This window comes from Canis lupus, chromosome 33 (genome assembly GCF_048164855.1).
Source record: "Canis lupus baileyi chromosome 33, mCanLup2.hap1, whole genome shotgun sequence".
Classification (NCBI taxonomy): domain Eukaryota; kingdom Metazoa; phylum Chordata; class Mammalia; order Carnivora; family Canidae; genus Canis; species Canis lupus.
The window spans coordinates 11,735,426-11,754,984 of NC_132870.1; the positions used below are offsets into that span (position 1 = coordinate 11,735,426).

The 19,559-nt window shown below is 41.5% G+C and overlaps 1 protein-coding gene across 3 annotated transcripts in view; it reads left to right on the forward strand.

Moving 5' to 3' along the window:
* The first annotated feature begins 5,218 nt into the window (after nt 1-5,218).
* HERC6 (HECT and RLD domain containing E3 ubiquitin protein ligase family member 6) overlaps nt 5,219-19,559 on the forward strand; it is a 55,602-nt gene continuing 41,261 nt past the window's right edge. For all 3 annotated transcript variants that reach the window (XM_072810671.1, XM_072810672.1, XM_072810673.1), the window contains exons 1-8: nt 5,219-5,538; nt 7,054-7,213; nt 8,985-9,061; nt 12,616-12,843; nt 14,156-14,250; nt 15,809-15,936; nt 16,888-17,024; nt 18,486-18,553. In XM_072810671.1, coding sequence (XP_072666772.1) covers nt 5,340-5,538; nt 7,054-7,213; nt 8,985-9,061; nt 12,616-12,843; nt 14,156-14,250; nt 15,809-15,936; nt 16,888-17,024; nt 18,486-18,553 — 1,092 coding nt within the window. In that variant the 5' untranslated portion in view covers nt 5,219-5,339. The remainder of the gene's footprint in view (nt 5,539-7,053; nt 7,214-8,984; nt 9,062-12,615; nt 12,844-14,155; nt 14,251-15,808; nt 15,937-16,887; nt 17,025-18,485; nt 18,554-19,559) is intronic.

A 19,559-nucleotide genomic window follows, 5' to 3' on the forward strand; every position in this document is an offset into this window, starting at 1 on the left:
GTTTCTTATCTTGTTCATTTTACCATCCTGACAGGTAGGTCAGTTTTTTCTCCCACTGACTTTTACAGGCTCTCCTAATTGGTCCATTTGTGAAGAACCACTTGACATTGCCAGGGAGGTACCTGTCAGTAACTGCGATGACAGTTGGAATGTAATCACAAACTGAGCTCATCTGTGGAGTGTGTTCCACTTTCCATTTGTCCAGTCTAAGAGCTGTCCTAGCTAAGGAGCACAGAGGATGGACATTGGACTCAGAAGCATGGAGGTTAAAGCAGAAGTGAGTCTAGGAAGAGGATGGTAGAGGAAAGCAATAGAATTGCAGCATCCCTACCTCTTCTCAGAAGTCCTTCCTGCTTGTCCTCAAGAATTGACTTCAGGTCTATTTTCACCCCTCCTGACTTGTTTTTTTTTTTTTTTAATTTTTTTTTTAAATTTTTATTTATTTATGATAGTCACAGAGAGAGAGAGAGGCGCAGAGACACAGGCAGAGGGAGAAGCAGGCTCCATGCACCAGGAGCCCGACGTGGGATTCGATCCCGGGTCTCCAGGATCGCGCCCTGGGCCAAAGGCAGGCGCCAAACCGCTGCGCCACCCAGGGATCCCTCCTGACTTGTTTATTGTCTTTCCTCAGCCCTGTTTGCTCTGTGATGACCTTCTGAAGGTTCATACTCTCTCTCATTCTCTTTGTAACATCTTTCTCTCTACCCTTTGAGTCAGCGTTGTTTGGTAGAAAGGTGCTATGATTTGAATCTGAGCTCTTCATTTATCCTACTATTTTCAGAGAGCCACCACTGAGATTTTCGGAGGCTTGAATCATTCTTATCTGTATAGCAGGACATATGCGGACATTACAGGGTGGCTGCAAAACTTACATGGGGAAATCTGTTGTAAGAGAAACTGGCTCCATCATCTCTAGCTCCATCCATGTTGCACAAATGGCAAGACTTCATTCTTTTTATGGCTGAGTAATATTCCATTGTGTGTGTATGCACATCTTCCTTATCCATTTGTCAGTCAATGGACACTTGGACTGCATCCGTAATTTGCGTATTGTTGATAATGCTGCTATAAACATCAAGGTGCATGTATCCCTCTGAATTAGGTGGTAGGTCGGTAGGAAATGTTATTTTTTCCCCTTTCTCATTTTCTTGTCTTCCAGAAATCACTGCTTGGGAAAAATTAGTAAAAAGAAAAATTAGGGAGTGCCTGGGTGGCTCAATCAGCTCAGGTCATGATCTGAGTCCTGGGATGGAGTCCCTCATTGGGCTCTCTGCTCAGTGGGGAGTCTGCTTCTTTCTCTCTCCCTCTGCCCCTCCCCCTACTCATGCTTGCATGCTCTCTCAAATAAATAAATAAAATCTTTTTAAAAAATAGGCTATTGGTATGAGATATTAGGTATGAAAAATGTTGAAAGATTGACTTTTTCAAGATTTATTTATTTATTTATTTTAAAGATCTTATTTATCTCTTCATGAGCATCACAGAGAGAGAGGCAGAGAGAGAAACAGACACCCTGCAAGGAGCCCAATGCAGGACTCGATCCCAGGACCCTGGGATCATGCTAAGCCAAAGGCAGAAGCTCAACTACTGAGCCACCCAGGCACTCTCAAAGATTGATTTTAAAGGTATGATGACAGTGGATTCTTACTGTTTTTCTGCCTTTTTACTTGACTGTTCTCTGAGAAAGGGAAGCTCATGAGACACAATTGCATGGTGGAAGGAAAAACCATGGGCTATTCTACTCACCTATCTGTAATTTGAAACAAATCAAACTCTCTGAGCCTAAGGTCTTTGTGAAATATGAACAGTATTCTCTCTCATGCCTATTCATTCCATGCTTATGAGGACACATGAGGTAAAATAGTTGGAAGGATTTTGTAAAGTATAAAGTAAATACTAATATGAGTGATAATTAATATCTTTTGTGGGGTGCCTGGGTGGTAGAGTTGGTTAAGTGCCCACCTCTCGGTTTCAGCTTAGGTCATGATCCCAGGATCTTGGGATCAAGCCCCCAGACTTCCAAGTGGGGAGTCTGCTTAGGACTCTCTCCCTCTGTCCCTCCCCCATCCCACCTCCACCTCAGCCCCACATGCTTGCATACTCTCTCAAATAAATAAATCTTTTAAAAAATTAACTTCTCTCTCTCTAAAAAAAGAAATACTTAAAATGAGGACTCGGGGCCTTTTTTTTTTTTTTTTTTTGGCTTTATTTATTTGTGAGAGACGAGAGACAGAGAGAGAGGCAGAGACACAGGCAGAGGGAGAAGCCGGCTCCATGCAGGGAGCCTGATGCAGGACTCAATCCCCACAACCAGGATCACACCCTGAGCTGAAGCCAGACTCCCAAGCACTGAGCCACCCAGGCCTCCCGAGGGCTGTCTTATGCTGATGATACCAAACTCTTATAATTTGTGCCTGAGGAAAATGATAAATACTTAGGAAATTACTATTCAGAAAAAGGTTAGATACAGTGCATACTGAAATGGAACCAAAAGTCTGAATATTCATTTCTCACCACTCATGAACCCTTCTGTCCAATACATATTTATTAGCATCTACCATGTGCCAGGCACTCTTGAGCTAGAAAAACACTTATCATTATTGTTAGAGAACTTAAAATGTAGTAGTCAGGAGAGTGGAACTGCAAGCATATAAGTAGATGCTGCAATAGGGCAGCCTGGGTGGCCCAGCAGTTTGGCGCCGCCACCTTCGGCCCAGGGTGTGATCCTGGAGACCTGGGATCAAGTCCCACATCGGGCTCCCTGCATGGAGTCTGCTTCTCTCTCTGCCTGTGTCTCTGCTTCTCTCTCTCTCTCTGTCATGAATAAATAAATAAAAGCTTTTTAAAAATCTTAAAAAAAAGTAGATGCTGTAATAATACAAAGAAAATAGTGGGATCCCTGGGTGGTGCAGTGGTTTGGCGCCTGCCTTTGGCCCAGGGCGCGATCCTGGAGACCCGGGATCGAATCCCACATCGGGCTCCCAGTGCATGGAGCCTGCTTCTCCCTCTGCCTGTGTCTCTGCCTCTCTCTCTCTCTCTCTCTCTCTCTCTCTCTGTGACTATCATAAATAAATAAAAAAAAAAAAAAGAAAAAAAAAGAAAATAGTAACGCCAATGATAGTTAACATTGACTTAGTCACCAATGACCTCAATTTTGCCAAAGCTAAAGATTAACACTCAATCCATCTTGTTCAAAAGGCAACGGGCAGAGGTGATCATTCCCTCGTTCTTCACTAGCTTAGTGCACACCCCATGTTCCTGGTTTTCTCCTAGGATCAGTCCCCTGCGACATGCTAGCCACATGCACCTCCCACTGAGTGATCTCATTCAACCACCTGATGACTGACTTCTCACTTCTACACTGAGGACTCCCAATTTTATGATTCCACCTTGACTTTTCTGCACAACTCCAAAATGGTTGATCTTACCACCCTTTCTATAAGAAACATCTTTCAGTTATTACCAGACTGGATTCCTGATCTATCAGCCCCAAAACGAAGCCTTCTGCAGGGTTCTACATCCCAGGAAAGAGAACAACTGTTCACCCATTTGCTCAGGCCAACCTTGGAATAATCCTAATCCTTTTCTTTCTTTCTTTCCTCCTATTTCCATTTTTTTAAAGATTTTATTTATTTATTCATGAGACACACACACACAGAGAGAGAGAGAGAGAGAGAGAGAAGCAGAGACACAGGCAGAGGGAGAAGCAGGCTCCATGCAGGGAGCCCGACGTGGGACTGGATCCCAGGTCTCCAGGATCATGCCCTGAGCCAAAGGCAGATGCCCAACCGCTGAGGCACCCAGGGATCCCCTCTTTCCTCCTATTTCCAGATCATCAGCAAATCCGTGGACTCTTTCAAAAATGTCCTGAATGTGATTATTTGTTCTCTCCTGCCTTCTAGGGTATTGCCGTAGTCCCAAGGTCATCCTTCAGACCTGGTCTCCCACAGCAGCCTCTCCTAACTGGCTTTTCTTGTACCATTTTTATTCTATCATATTCCACACAGCAGCCAGAATGAATCTGCTAAGACTGAAGCCAGATCATGTCACTTCTCTGTTCAAAAGCTTCCAACTGCTCTCCTCTGCCCTCCGCAGATACAAGGCTGACACACTCCCTCATTTTCTATGTGCCCTAGGCTCTCTGCACAAATATCACTTCATCAGAGAAGTGTCCCCTGAAGTCTTATTAAAAAAATAGAAGTTCCGGGGTGCCTGAGTGGTGCAGTCAGTTAAGCATCTGCCTTGGGCTCAGGTCATGTCTATCCAGGATGGAGCCCACCATCAGGTTCCCTGCTCAGGGGGCAGCCTGCTTCCCCTCTGTCTGCATGTCCCTCCCCCTGCTTGGGCTCTTCTCTATCAAATAAATACACACATACATAGAAATAAATAAATAAACAAAGATACAAGTTCCTTCTACCTCCATCCTCTATTACTTTGTTATTTTTCTCAGCGTTGCCACTGACATTATACTAAGTATTTACCTTTTTTTTTTTTTAAGATTTTATTTATTTATTCATGAGAGACAGAGAGAGAGAGAGCAGAGACACAGGCAGAGGGAGAAGCAGGCTCCATGCAGGGAGCCCCATGTGGGACTGGATCCCAGGACTCTGGGATCGCGCCGTGAGCCGAAGGCAGACGCCCAACCACTGAGCCACTCAGGTGTCCCGGTATTTACCTCTTTATAAACAGGAGAATGTCAGCACCCTGAGGATTTTGCAACTCCAGCGCCAAAAACAGCCTAGAAAAGGGTGGATGCTCAGATGCTTTTATTTTTTTTTTTTTTTAAGATTTTATTTATTTATTCATGACAGAGAAAGAGAGAGAGGCAGAGACACAGGCAGAGGGAGAAGCAGGCTCCACGCAGTCAGGATCACACCGCGGGCTGAAGGCAGCGCTAACCGCTGAGCCACCCGGACTGCCCTCGGATGCTTTGTTAAGCGCCCTAAGCATCATTCTAGCATTATGCATTATCTGTTGAATTGCCCTGACATTAGGTTTGCTGCGTTGCTGTCCACATTTCACTGACGAGGTGGCTGCAGCACAGCCTGGTTAGGTAACCTGCCCAAAGTCCCACAGCTCGTGCGTAAGCTGCTTAGCCGGGAAGGAAGTAAACCCCGGGACTCCGCTGCCGAGCAGTGGGCGCTCACGTCCGAGCCCCGAAGGCCATTGGCCGGAGCCGGGATGACTAAGGGCGCAGGGCGGCGCTGCGGCGGGGCGCAGGGAGCGGGCTCCCACCGAGCTGTCAGAGCGGGCCGGGCCGCCGAGCTTTGCGGTCTCCGCGAGCCAGCACGCAGGGTCGCTGCCCGAGGGCGCGCTCGGCCGCCCGGCACGCGAGCGGGATGTACCTCTCGTGGGGCCCCGGCCCCCGCGGGCCCGTGAGCCGGAGGCGGGTCGGCCTGGGGGGCGTGGAGCTGCGACAGGCGGCCTCCGGGGAGCGGCACTCGCTGCTGCTGCTGAGCAACGGCCAGGTGCACTCGTGCGGGGACAACGGCCGCGGCCAGCTGGGGCAGAGGGGCGCGCCGCGCTCCGCGCAGCTCAGTGAGTGCGGGACCGGGCTGCGGGCGCGGGCGCGGGCGGGCGCGGTGCTGGGCCCCGGAGACGCGGCCCGAGAGGCTCTGAGCTCCGGCGCGCGACTTCGTCAGTTTCGGTTTCCGGGAGCGCAGTTTGTTTCGGTTTCCAGCGCATCTTAAAAGCGAAACCGAGAGTGAAACTTCCCGGGACCGCGCTCCTTTGGAAAGGGACGTGCCCCACCCCCCCCCGCCTCGCCTTCCCAGACCAGTCCCAGCCCGCGCGTCTAGCTGCCGCCGGGCTACCTGCCCAGGTGCTAGGGGCTGGACAGCTCTAACTCGCTCAGAAGTACCCCGGGGCAACTGTTTTCTTAAAATTAAAAAAAGTCTAATAGCATTTTTACCTTTCCTGATTATTATGGAAACCCAGGAAAAGAAACTGCCTGTAATTCCAATACCCAAAGACAACTACTAATATTTTGATGTATTTCTTTCTTGCTTTATTTCTATTATATATTTACTTTTATAAAAGCATGTCATTAGGGCAGTCCGGGGGCGCAGCGGTTTAGGCCGCCTTCAGCCCAGGGCGTGATCCTGGAGACCCGGGATCGAGTCCCACGTCGGGCTCCCGGTGCATGGAGCCTGCTTCTCCCTCTGCCTGTGTCTCTGCCTGTGTGTGTGTGTGTGTGTGTGTGTGTGTGTGTGTGTGTGTGTGTGTGTGTGTCACTAATAAATAAATAAATTCTTACCAAAAAAAAGCATGTCATTATATAGTTTTATATATGTAGTATTTTTTTTTTAAAGATTTTACTTATTGATTCATGAGAGACACAGTAGGCAGAGGGGGAAGCAGGCCCTGACAGGGAGCCTGATGTGGGACTTGATCCCCGGGCCCTGGGATCGGGACCCGAGCCGAAGGCGGACGCGCAACCACAGAGCCACCCAGGTGTCCCGAAACTCATCCTTTTAAACAGCAACCATTGGGGCGCCTGGTTCAGTGGTGGAGCATCGCCATTTGGCTCAGGGCCTGGTCGTGGAGACCGGGATCGAGTCCCACGTCGGGCTCCCTGCGTGAAGCCTGCTTCTCCCTCTGCCTGGGTCTCTGCCTCTCTCTCTCTGTGTCTCTCACGAAAAAATAAACTTTTTAACAAAAAATAAATAAATAAATAAATAAACAAACAGCAACCATATTTCCACACAGACCGTGAAACACGCATGGAGCTTATCTCCCTCACAACTTTCGTGTGGATGTCAGGCCTTAACTTTCTTCTTTAAAGATTTTATTTACCTATTTATGGGAGACACGGAGAGAGAGGCAGAGACAGAGCAGGGAGCCCGATGCCGGACTCGATCCCGGGTCTCCGAGATCACGCCCTAGGCCAAAGGCGGCGCTAAACCGCGGAGCCACCGGGGCTGCCCGAACTTTAGTGTGCGTTGGAAAGATGAGAAATCTGAGTGACCTTTCTTTTTGAAGAAAATAAACTTGTCTTAAACTTGTTAAATTCATAATCTTCTGAGGTATTTTGTTCTGTTTTTGTTCCTGAAGAACGAATTCGGGCCTTGGAAACTCTACACGTTGATCTCGTGAGCTGTGGAAAGGAGCACTCTCTTGCTGTCTGTCACAAAGGAAGGGTGTTTGCATGGGGGGCTGGTTCTGAAGGGCAGCTGGGAACTGGAGAATTTAAGGAAACAAATCTTATACCTATGTAAGTATTTCCATTCATTCATTCATTCATTCATCCAATAGTTTTGAGTTTTCATGTGCTAGGCACTAGGCAAGATATCAGGGTACAAAGGTGGTTATGACAAACACAGTCCCTAGCCTCAATGATGATAGTGTACCGAGAGAATGAGGCAGGAAAAAAACTTGTAACACCAATGATTACTTAATTAGAGTCCTATGAAGGAGAAGGACAGGGTGAAATGAGAACACGTGACTCTTCGATCTAATTCTTAGGTATTGGAAATAACTGTGGGGACCTACTCAGTAAATAAATATAAAATAGATGTAAAATAAACATAAAAAGAAAATAAATGTTATTTTAAAGTGAAAACATTAAATAGGAGATACAGAAAGAAATCTTATCGAACCACCTGACTAAAGCAGTCTCCTTGAAAAAAACAGCTTGAAATGAGTTTGTTATGAATCCAATTGCTGTGAAGACAGAGTGCCCAGTCAACATTTAAAAAAACCCTATGGAACTTTTCATACTCCTCTATTGAAGCCCTAAGACCATTCCTTATGCTAAGTTGATATATACAAGGTGATTCCACACATTTTCCATTACTGGGAGCTCCCATATGTACATGTAAATAATAGATGTTATTTGTTTTTTCTCCTTTTATTCTATTGTCAGTAAGTTTGCATGTCCCCCAACTGGATCCAAACTGGAAGAGGAAAAGATTTCCTCCCCACATAACCTTTTGGTCTGTCTTAAGCCAGACAGATCCTAATATTTTATATAGTGAGATGTAGGGAGAATCCTATCCTCACAAACAGCTTGCTCTAGGACAAATGATGACAAGCAGTCTGAATTGTGTGTTCATGAATTACATGTTTAAGACTTTTCAAAAGCATGGTTTTTAATATTTGGAAGTTACTTTTTATTACTTCTTCTAGTTTTTAATTGTATAAGAGAGTGCTGTGGTTTGGGGGGAACAAACATTGAACTTGGAATGAAAAGACAAAGGTTTGAGTCTAGTTCTACAACATGATACATGTAACATGATTCCCTAGAGCAAACTAGAACTCTGAATTCTACTATATGAATTTCAACCATATGAAATTGCTGATAGTTATGTTTTTGATTCACACAAATGGCAATTTAATAGGATCTAACCATTTCTTCATTGCATAGGGCTTAAATCAGGTGATATAAATAACAGTGTTCTATAAATTCTAAAACCCTGTGTCATATGTGTATGAAGAAATTTATTTTTTAAGCCAATAAGTATAGAATAAAAGTTAGTACATGATATACTGCATTAAAAGTCTAATAAAAATCACTCTTGTATTAAACTGGATTCTGCTCTATACCTTAAAAATAGTTGGAGGGCTTTGAAATAAGGGTGCTGTGGAAAAATAAGGAAATAAAGTTATTTCTGGGAAAAATATACCCAGGTTACCAACAGTCCTAAAAATGATGGATGGATAAATGCAGACTTGTTGGTTTGACAACAGTTTCAGAAAATTAACTCCTTAAAATTACTGAAGACTACATGCCAATCAGGAAAATCACCATTACCGTGCTGTTTCTAAATACTACCAAACAGCTTTACATACCTGTACTCATCAAGAGAACTGTTTATTCTATAGAAAAAAGATTAAAATAGCCCTATTTGAAAAGAATGGAAAGGAAGAGAAAAGTTATTTTCCTAAACCAAATGTATTACCTGGGATCGTTTTAAATATCTGTCGTTCACTTGGTGAGCCACTCTAAAGAAGGATTAATAGATTTTGTATCATTTTTATTATAGGAAGATAAAAACTCTGAATGATATAAAAATTAAACAAGTTTCCTGTGGACACTACCACTCTCTGGCATTATCAGAAGGTAAAAAAAAAAAAAGCCTTTTTGGATCTTATAAGTGTCATTACAAAGTAATTTTTTTGAATATGAGTGATGCCTGTTGATTTTTAATGCACTGGGGCTCATTTTAATGCATTTAGAAGTTTTTGACTTTTTAGATTTCATAAGCTATATTCTTCATTTTTTTTCTATTTTCTTCGTTCTTACTATATTCTAAAGTAGTGCCTAATTCATTCATATCAATGCCATAAAGGGTCATTTCTGTTCACATGACCTGATCTAAGTCAGAATTGAGTAATGGTTTTATCTTGAACTTTGTCTTTTATGCTGAATTGTTGCATATACCAGCAAACTCAGCTAAACTAAGACCTATTTGTCTGTTTTACTTAGATCAAAGAAAGAAAAGATATCAAAATTATGACTTTACATTTTTTTCTACCATAGTCGGTCAAAATGTTTCAATGGAGAGTGCTGCAGTGGAAAAAATTTTCTCCTATCCTCTTTGGTTTGGTACCTGGGAGCCAGCAAATTTAAGAGACAACAGATTAACAAGAGAAAAGGCATACCAATTTTATTAGTAATTTCATGCATAGAAGTTTACAGAAAAGAAGTGAAACTCAAGAAGTGTTTAGACTTGAGGGCTTATGTACCCTTTTAACAAGGGAAAGATTTGGGCTTTGCAGGATGATCCATCATAGGGAAGTGACATGGAAATACATGTGAGAAACTAATGGAAGATAAGAGTTATTTTATTAAGAGTTATTTGTGAAGACTTATGTTGAGGAAGATTCTCCATCTCCGATGATGAGCCACTGACCCAACCCTGATGCAGGAGAAGAGGACAGCTTCACAAAGGGAAATATGTAACTTGCTTTTGGGTAGAGGAGGGCAGAGAATTTTCCCCACATTTGTGGATTCTCAATTGCCTTCAGCACAAAATAATCCTTTTTTTAAAAAAAGATTTTATTTATTTATTCATGAGAGACACACACAGAGAGAGAGGCAGAGACACAGGCAGAGGGAGAAGCAGGCTCCATGCAGGGAGCCTGATGTGGGACTCGATCCCAGGACCCCGGGATTTTGCCCTGAGAGCCAAAGGCAGACCCTCAACCTAAGCCACCCAGGCGTCCCCAGTTCCAAATAATCCTTATGCCAGAGAGGCAGATTTTGGGGTGGCATATTGTGATTGCCTTCAAGAGACACGTGATATTTGCAGATCCCTCAAGTGATGTCATAATCATAATTGCAGCAGGGCCATAGGGGCTCTGGATAGCCGACATTTCCTGGTAGCCTTCTGTGCTGCTACCATGTGAAATGCTTTACCTGTGTAATCTCATATAATCACCTAACAATCACAGAAGCTGCACATTGTTTGTATCCTTATTTTAGAAATGAGAACATTTGGGCTCAGAGACTTTCAGTGATTTGCCTAAACTCACACATTAAGAAATAGAAATGAGATTTGAACCTACACCTGCTAACATTCCAACCCTAAGTGCTTAACCACTGTACCATGCAGGCCATGAGACCATACCATAGTCCTGTGGCTAATCGTAGAACTCCCTCCTCCCATCTCCAGTGATTTGATCTAGGGCAAGTTATTTAACCTGAGTCTCAATTTTCTCATCTGTAGGAGTACTGATGCCTACCTTATGGGGCATTTAGAAAATTCTGTGAAAGAAGGAACACAGTATATCCAGTACAGACTATAGCAGATAGCAGGGATACAATAAATATTAGTCTCTTTTCCTTCTTTACTTCCTTCTTCTTAATTATTGAAATAGCCTGAATTATTTCCTTGGGGTATTGATTTGCCTTTATACTGGTCCAGGCTATAAAGGTTGTATGGAGCCCAGGTACTCTGTGCATTTGCTATGGTGAACTATGAGTTCTCATAGACCTTCATGAGTTTGACATTCTGCAGTGTGCCCTCAGAAATACTTTTCAGTGGGATAAATAACTATAGAAGAGTTAAAAAAGAAAAGTCAGATATAATAACACAAAAATCTGAGCGATGTTCACATTTTTCTGGGTAAACAATGAAGCATTAGAAGACACTGATTTTTTACCTCATGTAAATTATCTATCTCTGGTCAAATTCAATATAAAATGTTGTTGGTCTTTTTCTTCCATAGGGTCATTCCACAAGTATTTATTAAGTGCCTATAATGTTTCCAGCAGAGAGGCTATAGCTGTGAACAAACATAAGACTGCTTCCATGGAATTTATATTCTGGGGGGTGTATAGGGGAAGTGAGCTTTAAACACACAGACAAATAATTATGTCATACAACATAGATAAGGGTATGAAGAAATGGGAGGCCAGGTAAGGTGATGGGAGCAAGTACCTGAGTGGAGAAAAGGAATCTTTCTGTTTTATAAAGGATGTTAGGGAAGCAATCGGTTTGTTTTGTTTTGTTTTTTTCAAAGCAATCGGTTTTAAGATGAGTAGAGACCAAAAGAAGGGAGGGAGGGAGACATAATGCTAAGGTCGTGATCCAAAGGAATGATCTAGACGCAAAGGCAATGAGGTAGCTGCATGCTCAGCAGTATGTTCAGAAACAGCAGGGTCTCTGGAAAGGTCTGAGCCAGGGGGAGATAAGGTCTGAAACATATCATGGAGGATACTGGTGACCTGGGGCTTGTGAGAATTGGCCTTTTATTGAGCAAGATAGCAGATTCCTTTTTTTTTTTTTTTTTAAGATAGCAGATTCCTGAAGGGTTTAATCTGACTTTTTTTTTTTTTTTTTAAGATTTTATTTATTTGAGAGAGAGTAAGCAAGTGAGTGAGAGAGAGCATAGGAGCAAGGGCAAGAGGGAGAAGTAGACTCTCTGCTGAGCAGGCTCCATCCCGGACCCTGGGATCATGATCTGAGCTGAAGGCAGACCCTTAACCAATTGAGCTGTCCAGGTGCCCCCTTACATATTTTTTTAAAAAGAGTAATCTGGCTGCTTTTCAGAGAAGAGACAAAGATGGACTGTGGGAACCCAGTGGGGTGCTATTGTAACCTTCCAGGAGAAAAGTGAGGGTGACTTGGTGGCAAAGGTGGTAACAGTGGAGAGGTGAGAAGTGGTCAGATTCAGACACATTTTATTTTTTTTAAGATTTATTTATTTATTTATTCATGAGAGACACAGAGAAAGGCAGAGACACAGGCAGAGGGAGAAACTGGCTCTTTGCAGGGAGCCTGATGTGGGACTGGATCCTGGATCCTGGGATCATGACCTGAGCCAAAGGCAGGCACTCAACCGCTGAGCCACCCAAGCGTCCCTCCAGACACATTTTAAAGATAGAGACTAGGATGTGCTAGGTTGAAGGGTGTAAAAGAAAGAAGACAGTCAAGGATGACTCCAAGATTTCTGGTCTGAGCAGCTGAAAGAACACAGTTGACCTTAACTGGGAGGGAGAAGAGGAGTGGATGTTCCTGACCACCCACCTTGCTTTTGGTTAGAATACTCTAACCTCCTTTATCCCTATTTTAATTACTCAAGACTTTTAGAATTAGGGTGGTAGTTTCTACTTGAACTTGGTATTCCAATGTGTTTGCAATTCTGAATTTCTCTGCTTCATTTTTGTAGGTGGCCAAGTGTTTTCATGGGGAAGTAATAGTGATGGACAGCTGGGTCTGGGGAAGAAATTCCCCTCCCAAGCCAGCCCGCAGAGGGTGAGGTCCCTGGACGGCATCCCGCTGGCTCAGGTGGCTGCAGGTGGGGCCCACAGCTTCGCCCTGTCTCTCTCTGGGACCTCATTTGGCTGGGGAAGAAACAATGCAGGGCAGCTGGCCCTCCACAAGAATAATGTCTCAGGTAACAAGATAGTCATTTTCTTTGCAGTAAATCATTCTTTCTTTCCAGTTGGAAGACCAGCTCTGCAAAGGGGACTCTCAATGATTAGGGCAATGATTCCCAAACTTTGTGATACATTAGAATCACCTGGAGAGCCACCTTAATTTTTGATTGCCACTTTAATATATTACCACAGACTTGTGGCTTAAAACCACACAAATGTATTATCTTTTAGTTCCGGTGGTCAGAAGTTTGATGCAGGTCTCACTGGGCTAAAATCAAGATGCGTTCCTTTCTGGAGGGTTCAGGGCAGCAGGGTCGGGGATGGGGATGCGCGTTACACCATTTTCTTGTCTTTTTCTCCTAGAGTCCCCATCAGCATTCTTTGATTCCTAACCCCCCTCTTCAAAGCCAGCAATGGCTGGTGAAGTCTTCCTTAAGTCACATTACTCTGACAGTGACTCTTCTGCCTCCTTCTTCCTTAAAGGACCCTGTAATTACATTGGGCTCACCTAGATGACCCAGGCTACCTCCTTATCTTAAAGTCAACAGATTTGCAATTTTAATTCCATCTGCTTCATTAACTCCTCTTTGCAATATCACCTAACATATTCACAGCCTCTGGGGAAGGACAGGGACATCTTCAAAGCCCCTTCTTTTGCTTACTCTAAAAGCATTTACAAATCCCAGTGCCCAAGTTAGACCCCATACCAAGTAAATCAGTTTGTCTGGGATGGAAGCCAGGCATCGGTCATTATTAAAGATTCCACAGGCTATTCCAATGTGCAGCCAAGTTCAAGAACCACTGGATTAGCAAATGCTAGCAGGAGAAACAACCAGTTCCTCTGGCAACCCTTAAACAAACTCACCGTGAAATCTTCCCCATGAACCCTATACCTCCTCTGTTCAATTCTTTACATTCAGCTAACATATATTTAGCACTTGTTGTGTGCCAGTACTTACATCACATTTCATTTAACTTTGTCAACATGAAGTAGGTCCTCTTATTTTCTTAACTTATTATTGTGTATTTGCAGGACACCTACTATGTGACAGAAATGAAAAAACCTAATGGCAATTTTATTAGGAATAAAGGTCTTAAAACAACTTTTTAGGAGAATAGCTTTAGGCATTCCAGAAGATTGAAGAGTTTCCAGAATAAATGCTATAGGACTGCTTTTCTTTCTTTTCCAAAGTAGAGCTCTTTTGTGATACTTCTAAGTGTTCATTTAAAAAAATGTTAATGAATTATAAGTTGACAAAAGTATTAAAAAGTGTAAAAACTCATGAAATCTGAGTCTTATAATCTAGAAATTCTGCTTTCTTTCATCAGGACAAAGCTACAAGCCTTATTCAATTAGTGCTCTGAAGAATCTAGGTGTGATTTATATCAGCTGTGGTTATGAGCACACTGTAGTACTTACCCAGGTAATCTAAAATGTTTTGCTATTTTTTTAATTCCTAAGAAATGTTACCACAAGATACACTTACTGACTTGTTGAAAGCAATATGTGTATCAATATCTCAACATATCCATTCAATGTAAAGAGGAGAAATTAACCAAATATAAGCCATGAAATTTTCAAGATCCTATGACAGAAGCTAATTTCAGCTTTTGGAGATATTTTTAGATACCCACTAAATTAGATTAATGGGGTACGTGGCTGCCCCAGTCAATAGAGCATGTAACTCTTGATCTCTGGGTTGTAAGTCTGAGCCCCATATTGGGTGTAGAGATTGCTTAAAAATAAGCTATTTTTTTAAAAAAGTTATTTATGTATTCATGAGAGACACAGAGAGAGGCAGAGACATAGAGGGAGAAGCAGGCTCCTCACAGGGAGCCCGATGCAGGACTCGATCCCTAGACTGGGATCACACCCTGAGCCAAAGGCAGATGCTCAGCTGGTGAGCCACCCAAGTGTCCCAAAAATAAACTCTTAAAAATTAAAAAAAAAGATTATTAATCTTTTGTTAATCTAGGAACTAATCCTTTTAGTAATTATTCATTCATAATGTAGTTCTACAGATGAAAATTATTATAGACAGAAAGTAATTTTTACAGGTTTTGATAACCCAAATTATAGTCTAGAACTACTTTGTTCCATTTCTTGCTTGGCACAATTACAAGCCTGCTTTGTAAATGTTTGCCTCCTCTTCTTGTACTGGCCAAATAGTATATTCCAATGGGATGAATTCTTTCCATAGTCATAAGGAATAGACTTGAAAACTATTTGAGTGGTTGAAATGTTTATTTAAAAACTAAATATATATTTAAAAACTAAATATCAAGACACCTGGGTGGCTCAGCGGTTGAGTGTCTGCCTTTAACTCAGGGCATGATCCTGAGGTCCTGGATTAAAACCCACATTAGACTCCTACAGGGAGCCTGCTTCTCCCTCTGCCTATGTCTCTGCCTCTCTCTCTGTGTGTCTCTCATGAATAAATAAATACAATCTTTTAAAAATATAAAATAAATATCTAAAGTAATTTGTATTATTCTTTTAGTTAGAGAGTATGCATGCACATGAGGGGGGTGGGGGAGGGGACAGCAGGCTAGGGAGAGAGAATCCCAAGGGCACCTCTCCTGCTCCCCCCACGCGTGCTCTCTCTCTAAAAAAACAACCTTCTGAAGAAAGATTTTCAGAGGAATGCTCAAAGAAATAAAGCACCCCTATACTTAAATGTTCGTATTAACATTGTCTTGAACCAATGAATTGTCCTTCCATTCATTCTACCATGAATGTCAATGATTTTTCAAATTTAATGAGTTAACTTACATTTACTATTAGAAATAAAAAAACAATAAAATGATAATTTTAATAATAAAAGATTATATCTTATATAATAAATATAAGACCCCTCTCCTTTATACAGAGCTTGTATTTCACATAGTGCTACCATGTAATTATCTGATGATACTTAATCTTTAGTTTTTTAGTTACTTTTTTAAATCTGAAATTAGTCTGATTCCTTCTTTCTCAAACAGAATGGGAAAGTGTTCACATTTGGAGATAATACCTATGGACAGCTGGGACACAGCCCCACTGCTGAGAAGAGTGGTCCACAACTCGTAGAAGGAATTGATGGCCTAGTTTCACAGATAGATTGTGGAAGGTAATGGGCTAGTTTTTTGTTTGTCTGTTTTTAGTGTGAGTAGAAAGTATTATATTTTATTACTTAGAAATGATTCCTCAGTGTTATCAAACCTTAAAACCCCAAATATGTGACTACTCTTTTTATAGTAGTAGTCATAAAAACTTTTTTAACTTATTTAATTTATATAGTTTTTTCTATTTTTTCTAATTTATTCTAGACATTTCATTTATTTAATAGGAATTTATTGGAAGTCTACTTATACAGACTGCCTTATTAGGTGCTGGGGGTTGGGAAGAGGGTTTAAAATAAAAATAGTGGTGGGGCACCTGGGTGGCTCAGTCAGTTAAGCATCTGACTCTTGATTTCAGCTCAGATCATGATCTCATGGTCATGGGATTGAGCCCTACATTGAGCTCTGCACTCAGCGAGGAGTCAGCTTGAGATTCTCTCTCTCTCCTCTCCCTCCCCATCTGCTACACCCTCCTCCAAGCTTACTTTCTCTCTCTCAAATAAATTAATTAATTAAAAAAATTAGAATAGTAGTGCTTGCCTTGAAAAGACAAAATTTAAAGTATCTCATGCAAATAGAAGACAATATATTTGCATATGCATTCATAATTTGCATAACCTAATTATGAAGACACTGAATGTTATCTATCCAATTCATAAATAACAAAGCTTACATTTAAAACACAAATGGAAAAAAAAATAAAATAAATAAAAAAAACAAATGGTAGAAACCATAATAAAGACCCATCAGTAATATTCCATCTCTAAGGTTAGTAATAAATGAATATTCACCTACCATTTGTTTAGCCACATCATTTGGTATCCTCTCACCCTGATATTATGATAAGGAATCTCTGGGTATTTAGTATAAGATAAATCTGTTATTTTGTGTTAGGAGATACCTTTTTTTTCTCAAAAAGTGTGCATATGTTGAGCTTCATTATATTCTGTCTCTTGCAGTTACCATACCCTTGCATATGTCTACACTACTGGAAAGGTGGTGTCTTTTGGTCGTGAACCAACTTGCAAAAGCAGCCCAACTCATCCAGAGGCTCTGACAGAGAACGTTGACTTTACTTGCCTGATTTCTGCTGATGGTATGAGTGTTCCCACTAATTCATGATTTTGTTTTAATTGATGCCACTGGAGGAGATATATTATTTATTTTCTTTTCACAGGAGTACATAGAACTGTGGTTCTTTTTGTACTGTTATTTTTAACCCATACAATATGCATCATTTCTTATGCAGTGATTCCTGTAGTATTTAGTAATTTTTTCTAAAGATTAGAGTAATATGGAAAAGATTCCAAGTTGATGAATGATCAGAAAGATACACTTTTATATATTTAATCAAACTTCTTCTAGGGGCACCTGGCTGGCTTAGTGAAACATGTGACTCTTGATCTCAGGGTTGTGAGTTTGAGCCCCACACTGGGTGTAGAGATTATTTAAAATAAAAAACAATCACAAAAAAACCCTCTTCTAAAACAAGTGCATGAAAAATTAAATTTTAAGTGAATATACATGTAACCTGATCAAAATTAATCTTTTATACATGTAATATGTAACCTGATAAAAATTAATCTTTTAGGGTACTTGTGGTCAAAATTCATTTGGAAGAATATAAATTGCTAATAAATAATTTAGTTTGGTAATATATAAACTTTTTTAGGGGCACCTGGGTGGCTCATCAATTAAGCATCTGCTTTCAGCTCAGGTCATGATCCCAGGGCCCTGGGATCGAGGCCTGCTTTGGATTCCCTGGAGCCCACTTTTCCCTCTCCCTCTGCCTGCTGTTCCACCTGCTTGTGCTCTGTCAAATAAATAAAATCTTAATATTTATATGTGTATATTAAGATTTAATTTATTTATTCATGACAGACAGAGACAAAGAGAGGCAGAGACACAGGCAGAGGGAGAAGCAGGCTCCACGCGAAGAGCCTGATGTGGGACTCGATCCTGGGACTCTGGGATCACACCCTGAGCCGAAGGCAAACGCTCAACCACTGAGCCACCCAGGGGTCCCCATACATACATATATATATATATATTTTTTTTTTTAAGATTTTATTTATTTTAGAAAGAGAGAGCCTGTGTAAGAGTGTGGGGTGGAGGAGGAGGAGCTGAAGCAGAGGGACAGGATGACTTCATGCTAAGTACAGAGTCCAACACAGAGCTCAATCGCATGACCATGAGATCATGACCTGCGCCAAAATCAAGAGTCAGATACTTAACCGACTGAGCCACCCAGGTGCCCCAATATATTTGTTTTTTTTTAATCTATTTTTTTTTACAGCAGTTTTGGGTTTATAACAAAAGATTTATTTTTTTTCACTTCTAATAACAAAAGCATGGGGGGTACTTGGGTCCGGTCATGATCCCAGGGTCCTGGGGTTGAGGTCTACATTGGGCTCCCCTACTCAGTGGGGAGCCTGCTTCTCCCTTTCCCTCTGCCTGCTGCTCCCCCCACTTATGCTCTCTCTCTGTCAAGTAAACAAATCTATTAAAAAAATTTAAAAAATAAAATGAATAAGCATGCATTTATATTTTCTTTTAGACCTTGTGGATTTTCAAGTCAAACACATTTTTGCTGGAACGTATGCAAATTTTGTGACAACCTATCAGGTATGTATTATATTTTTTTGTTTCTTTTAAAAATCATTCTTAAACAAAAATAAGCAAAAATGAATAAAAGGCATTTTTTTCCTCTAGATTTCAGAGCAATGTTTGAAACATTTTATCACTTGTATGTATTCAGATTTTTTACTAACATAAGAAGATCCTCTGTTAGAATGCTTCTTAAAAATCTTCTGTAATTTTAGGGGTACCTGGGTGGCTCAGACAGTTGGGCATCTAACTCTTGGTTTAGGCTCAGGTCTAGATCTCATGGGTTGTGGGATGGCCCTGTATCAACCAGGCTCCATGCTCAGTGGGAAGTCTGCTTGAAATATTCTCTTCCTTGGCCCCTCCCTCCACTTGCTTGCACTCTCTCTCTCTCTCTCTCTCTCTCTCTCTCATGAGTGAATAAAGGGCCCCTGTGTGGCTCAGATGGTTGGGCATCTGCTTTCAGCTCAGGTCATGATTCCAGGGTCCTGGGGTCAAGTCCTACATCAGGCTCCCTGCTCTTCGGGGAGATTGCATCTCCCTCTCCCTCTGCCTGCTGTTCCCTCTGCTTTTGCTCTCTCTCTCTCTCTGTCAAATAAAAAAAATAAACTCTTTTAAAAAAATGAGTGAAGAAATCTTAAAAAAAAAAAATGAGATGTAGCCTCTTTTAAAAATACTTGTAATTTTCACTTCCTCCTAAGAGATGAGACCCCCAAACCTAAGTTCATTGCTTTTATTACTGTTTGATATTAAGTAAGATTAATGATGATAATAACAGCATTAATATTGATTGTAGTCATCATGAGTTAGGGACCAATTAAAATACTCCAAGTTGATTGACACATTTAATCCTTATGTCAACTCCAATTGGTATTATTTCCCCCATTTTACAAATGAAAAAAATAAGTCTCAGAGAATTGGACTTACCCAAAGTTGTACTGCTAAGAAGTGGCAGAGCTGGATTTAAACCCAGGCAATCCAGCTCCAAAGCTTATATCATTATTCACCATACTGTAGTACCCTCCTA